Raw genomic sequence first — 6,283 nt, 5'->3', positions numbered from 1 at the left:
ATCCCCCCTCCAGTGGCACAGCGGTATATCTGCGGACTTACAACGCTAGAAACCGGGTTTCGATACCCGTGGTGGGCAGAGCACAGATAACCCACTGTATAGTTTTTTGGTTAACTTCAAACAAACATTATCTGAAATAATCTGCAAGGAAAGAAGGAAAGCCGTTTTAATTTCCTCGGTGTTACGATGGTAACCGAGTTTTGGTGTTAAAGTAAACATAGAACTTATTTATAAAACATGCAGACAGATAACAGTGGCCTAACTATAGGTGGCGTATTTAGGGTACCTGCCCCAGACCCCCTCAAAAATGGTATTTGAAAATTTTAATAGTGGAATTGAGGGGAAATATTCTGAAACACTGAGAAAGTTTTAATTGGGGACAGGCCAACAAGGAGCCCCTCAAAATTGGTATATACAATTTTGAAACATTGAATAAAAGTTTTAATAGGGGTAGTGCAACCAACTTTTTTGTCCCCGGGTCCTTTGAAACCTAATTACGCTACTAATAGATAGATAGACAAATTAGTTTACTTTGCTGTCAGATATGTGTAAGAGTATCGTTGTTTACTAAAACTGACCTGTAATATTTCATCACATTTGTTAAAAACAATAGTTTCAAGCGATGACTGGGTACTTTGCTCTGTGTGTAGATGACTCTTTTGTAATTTGTTTTTTTTTATTACTTTCTCAGTATTGCACATAAGAGCTTAGAAATCAACGTAAACTAACAATTTCCCTTCTTTATGTGTGGCTGGTAATTGACGTATACGACCATCAATCAACTTTATAATGTTAATATATCTACGTCGTTGTGTTATTAGGTAATAAAATTTCCCTCCAGTTTAACAGAAACCTTCATTTACCACTCAAAGCAATGGAAGCAAAAGAAACTTCTATAACATTTTCCCCCCTCAAAACAATTCTACCTTGCAATATCTGTTTGTAATCTCGATTAGGCACGGCGCCATAAATGAGAGGTGTCACCCCGTCGGAGAGCGATAAGTCTAGGTACTTACAACGCTAAAATCCGGTGTTCCATTTCTCGCGGTGGATAGTGCGGATAGCTCCGTGTGGCTTTGGTCTGAAACAAACATAAACGAGAAAAAAAAATTCCGTAGTGTCATCTACTGTGAATTTTGAGAAACATAAAATGATTCAATGAGCTCATTCTTATAATAGCGTCAATTGTAGATAGCATTTAATTTCGTAAAGATCGTAAGGCGTGATAAATTTAGCAATGTTTAATAAAAAAGTCTTAAAAACTAATTAAAGAAAATTACATTTACGATTTAAGAACGAAAATTTCGTAAGTTATCTTAAAACTAAATTGAATTTAAAATGTCTTAAAAACTTAAAAATTAAGATAATAAACACTTTGTAAAGAAGATTTTCCGAACAAATAATTATAAATTAATTAGCAGATGATTAAAACAATAATTGGCGTGCGAGAATTGGTTCAAGAAAATATATAATCTGAGTGGTGGAAATACTAACACAAATCCACTATAATAGGGAAATAGTAAAAATTCAGTTTAAAAAGTGTATAAAACTAAGAAAATTTAAATGACTCCAATATGACTAAGAATGATGTTCTATAAACCCACTAGGAACAGTGAGGAATACGAATCAACCTATAAACGTAGACGTTACAGTGGTACTCTAGAGAACACTGTAGAACAGATCAGTAAGAAATACGGAACAAGCTATAACCGTAGACGTTACAATTATATTATAGTGAACAATAGTAGAATCGTCCAGTGAGAAATACGAAACAAGCTATAACCGTAGACGTTACAATTATATTATAGAGAGCAATAATAGAATCGTCCAGTGAGAAATACGAAACAAGCTATAAACGTAGACGTTACAATTATATTATAGAGAACAATAATAGAATCGTTCAGTGAGAAATACGAAACAAGCTATAAACGTAGACGTTACAATAGTACTCTAAAGTACAGTGAAGAACAGCTCAGTGAGAAATACGGAACAAGTTATAACTGATTCTTCAGTTTGTTTCATATAGTGTTGTTAGTAGCTAGCACTATATTATTATTTTATGGTGTTAATAGGTAACACATTAGTTACTGTTGTTTGCATGTTGTCAGTAGCTAACGCTTTAGTTATAGTTAATGTCGTGTTGCCCATTATCCTCTAGCGTTTTATCTTATGTTCCTGTCAGTACCAATTTCATCTAGTCTTTCATCTTTTGTTCTTGTCAGTATCAATTTCATCTAGTCTTTCATCTTTTGTTCTTGTCAGTATCAATTTCATCTAGTCTTTCATCTTTTGTTCTTGTCAGTATCAATTTCATCTAGTCTTTCGTCTTATGTTCTTGTCAGTACTAATTTTATCTAGTGTTTTATCTTATGTTCTTGTCAGTACTAATTTCCTCTAGTATTATATCTTATGTTCTTGTCAGTACTAATTTCCTCTAATATTATATCTTATGTTCTTGTCAGTACTAATTTTATCTAGTGTTTTATCTTATGTTCTAGTCAGTACTAATTTCATCTAGTATTTTATCTTATGTTTTTGTCAGTACTAATTTCCTGTGTTACCGAAACTATCCGGCTGTACGTAATAATAAAAGTTTACCTTTCATTGTGTCAAAAAAAACAACAACAAAACCGTCGGTTTTTGTGTTTTCTACTCTTAATCATAATAAATTTGCCACACTCTCGTAAAATCAACACACGGGGTTTCGTTCCTTACATATTATCTCGTCACTACAGCGTAAAACCCTGTTAACAAGAATAAATACGCTATACTCTGGTAATACAACGCAGAAGCTTTTGTTTCATAAATGATCTCATATTTTACTCCACACGTGCGTTTAAGATGCTTTCGTCGGTGATTACGTGGATTTTTGTCAGAGCACGTGGTCGAGGGAATTACCACTTTAAGATTTGTTATATGGGATCACTAAAATGGATTTTTGTAAGGCACTAGCCCATTACCTTTCCCATGTAATATGTAAGAAAAGGCTGTTATTACTCTGGTGTTACTTAAGTGCTAGTCTGAGAATGGGGGGAGGTTCTAGCTCTATTACATTGTCATTTGAATCTTCCCCTGCCCAAGAAAAAAAAACTCTATCGGTTATAAACATCTGCATCATTATAACTGAATAATTCCCTGAGAGAATCTCTTATAATGTTGAGCTGATGGGTTGAATAGACCACGTAACACGGTTTCTCCTACGTTGTTCTTTAAGATTACAGTAGCTTAGGACTTCAGCATAAAAACATTCATTTCAGACTGTCTGTAGAAATGTTGTGACTTCAGATTTAATTTCTATATCTGTTCCTCATCTAATTAATGCTGGTTAGATCCATCGACAATATAAGATTGATATAGAAGGATGATACAAGGAGTGATGAGGAAGAGAAAAATCGTGAATATGAGCTTGATAGAGAATGAAGAGACAAGGAGTGATGAGGGATAGAAAAATCGTGAGTATGAGATTGATAGAGAAGGAAGAGACAGGGAGTGATGAGGAAGAGTAAAATCGTGAATATGGGCTTGATAGAGAAGGAAGAGACAGGGAGTGATGAGGAAGAGAAAAATCGTGAATATAGCTTGATAGAGAAGGAAGAGACAAGGAGTGATGAGGAAGAGAAAAATCGCGAATATGAGCTTGATAGAGAAGGAAGAGACAAAGAGTGATGAGGAAGAGTAAAATCGTAAGTTATCTTCATGAACTATCATTGGTCAGCAACAGCCTGCCTCTAGACGTTTGTAATTTTGTTTCATCCGAAGTGTAAAAGTGATCACACTAACATTTATTATCAACTACACAAACGTGTGTAGAAATAACAAATACTGAAAACTGCATATCATTTAAAGAAAAGTGAAGATCAAAGTTCGAGACACACATTCCGTTAGCTGGCAAGCCTATTGTAGTTTTTTTTATATAATTCGCGTAACGTTTAGTTCTCACTAAAAAAACAAAAATCCTATGCTAGAAATAGCAATTAAACACATTTTGTGCCTGTTGACTGTTTGATGTTTTTAACGCAAAGCTAAACAAGGGATTATTTAAACTCTGTCAACTTTCAGGATTCGAACCCCGGATTTAAGCGTTGTAACTCCGTAAACTTAACGCTGACTCACCGGGGGAGGATTAAAAATATGAAAGATATTATTCTGTAATAGTAATGTCCTTCAAAGTTGTTGCTATGTTTCGGATATTATGGTGTTTTTAATTATCATCCAATGATAATTGCGAGTCGAGTGCCCTAACCACCAGGCTAGGCATCCCTCCTGAAAAAAAAAGAAAAAAAAGAATGATTAATGTGCTGATAAATATCAGCTCATATATCATGCTTCGGTAATCTCGAGCTACGTAGCCTAGAACAGACGTGAATAATTCAGTATCTCTGTAAACACCTGGTGGGTACGCTTCCGTTACAGTGTATCTTATAATAACGTACCGCGTTGACTCGAAAAATATCCACTAACAGACCGGAAAACGGCTCATAAAACATATTAGATAAAAAAAAAAAAATGCTTGACTGATTCTCGTGGCGCAATTAATTGTTTATGTTGTTGACACGATGTCATAACGGGACCATCGCCGTGTTATGATCTAAGTAAATACACATATTTTGAAATACCGCGGAATTAATCTGGCATAGTGCGTGGGAATAGATAATTTTTTTCAGCAGGGCAAATTCGGGTTGAAATGTTATAAAAGTTCAGAAAAAAATAAATTCTGTGTATTTACAGGTACTACGCCATTATTCATCCAGTCAGATCCCGCTACATGTGTACCACGAGTCAAGCTCGCCGGATCATCATTACTATCTGGATTCTGTCTTTGGTATTTGCTGTTCCGATAATATTTGTTCAGGTAAGAGCTTGTCTACCAGATAGATATATAGATAGATGGATAAAAGAGTCTCTTTAAGAAGTGATTGAGCAGAACAGCTTTGAATTTTCCTTCTTATGTTAACCCTACACCACATTTTTCAAACAAAGCTATAAAACATTCCTACCTTTCCTCGTGGTTCCATACGATCCATTAAGAGAACTGTAAGAAAATCAAAACGTTGATATGGCCGTTTAAAAATAGTTTCAGTTGTAATTCGGATGAGTGAACTGATTGGTTTATGTAATACACGTTAGAAGTAACGAACCCTAAAAATAGTTAATTTATCATTCAAGGATATAAGATTTAATCCAACTTCTTCAGATATATATAAAGTATTTATTATCATTCAAGGATGTAAGATTTAATCCACCTTCTTCAGATATATATAAAGTATTTATTATCATTCAAGGATGTAAGATTTAATCCACCTTCTTCAGATATATATAAAGTATTTATTATCATTCAAGGATGTAAGATTTAATCCAACTTCTTCAGATATATATAATTTATTTATTAATAAAGGATGTAAGATTTAATCCAACTTCTTCAGATATATATAAAGTATTTATTATCATTCAAGGATGTAAGATTTAATCCAACTTCTTCAGGTATATATAAAGTATTTCTATTAACCCAATGAACTTTCCTACAAACAAATTCTATAAAAATGTTTTGAAAATTAGTAATAAAATTCTTAGTCGGTTCTAATACCTAAAATCTGTGCCACATAATGCTACTAATAATTTGATTAAGAATTAAGATTTCAATTTTAATGATAAAAAAGGTTGAAAACGCTTCCAGACTAAAAAGTTTACTACATTTCTCTTTTAATTCATCCCAGTTTCTCTGAATCCATACCAAAGAATTTCCTAAACACACACCAAGTACTTTTATTCTTTATTCGACCATGTAAGCCTAGTTTATTTTCTGTTCGTGTTTTTCAAGCGCCAGACCATAAACTAAGGGATCTTTCTTCGTTAAACTTTGACTCCGAATATTCTACAAATTTCTTTATTGTATTTTGAACAGCATTAAATTCTGACTCAGTCTAATATAAGTGTTTATATCGTCAGCATAAGATGATAGAATGAGTCGTTGATGATAACTGAAACTTGATATTGAGCTTAAGGAACTAATATTTTTTCTTAAATTATAAAGAAAAGGTTCTATTGCTAGTGTAGATAAAGAACCACTTATTGGATCTCCTTATCTTACAAAGGAGTAGCTGAAGTTGAAACCAACCCATGAACTACATAAAATATGGAATTTTTATACATTGTGTCAACCGCCTTTATAATATTCCCGCCAAAACCAAATTTTCTGAGTATATCTTTTTAAATAATTATGATTTATGAGGTCCAAGGCTTTTTCAAGATCTAAATTTACAATAGTTAAACGTTCGTTATTTTG

At 33.4% G+C, this 6,283-nt stretch overlaps 1 protein-coding gene across 1 annotated transcript in view; it reads left to right on the top strand.

The window, feature by feature from the left end:
- The window catches only part of LOC106461130 (pyroglutamylated RFamide peptide receptor-like), a gene marked incomplete at its 3' end in the record, with an annotated part of 73,947 nt that overhangs the window by 50,321 nt on the left and 17,343 nt on the right, over nt 1-6,283 (top strand). The window contains exon 4 of the mRNA XM_022388006.1: nt 4,729-4,852. Coding sequence (XP_022243714.1) covers nt 4,729-4,852 — 124 coding nt within the window. The remainder of the gene's footprint in view (nt 1-4,728; nt 4,853-6,283) is intronic.

The sequence above is a fragment of the Limulus polyphemus genome, unplaced genomic scaffold, assembly GCF_000517525.1.
Source record: "Limulus polyphemus unplaced genomic scaffold, Limulus_polyphemus-2.1.2 Scaffold903, whole genome shotgun sequence".
In the NCBI taxonomy this organism is placed as follows: Eukaryota; Metazoa; Arthropoda; class Merostomata; order Xiphosura; family Limulidae; genus Limulus; species Limulus polyphemus.
Note: the sequence above shows the minus strand (reverse complement) of the source record. Positions and strands in the feature narration are given on the sequence as shown.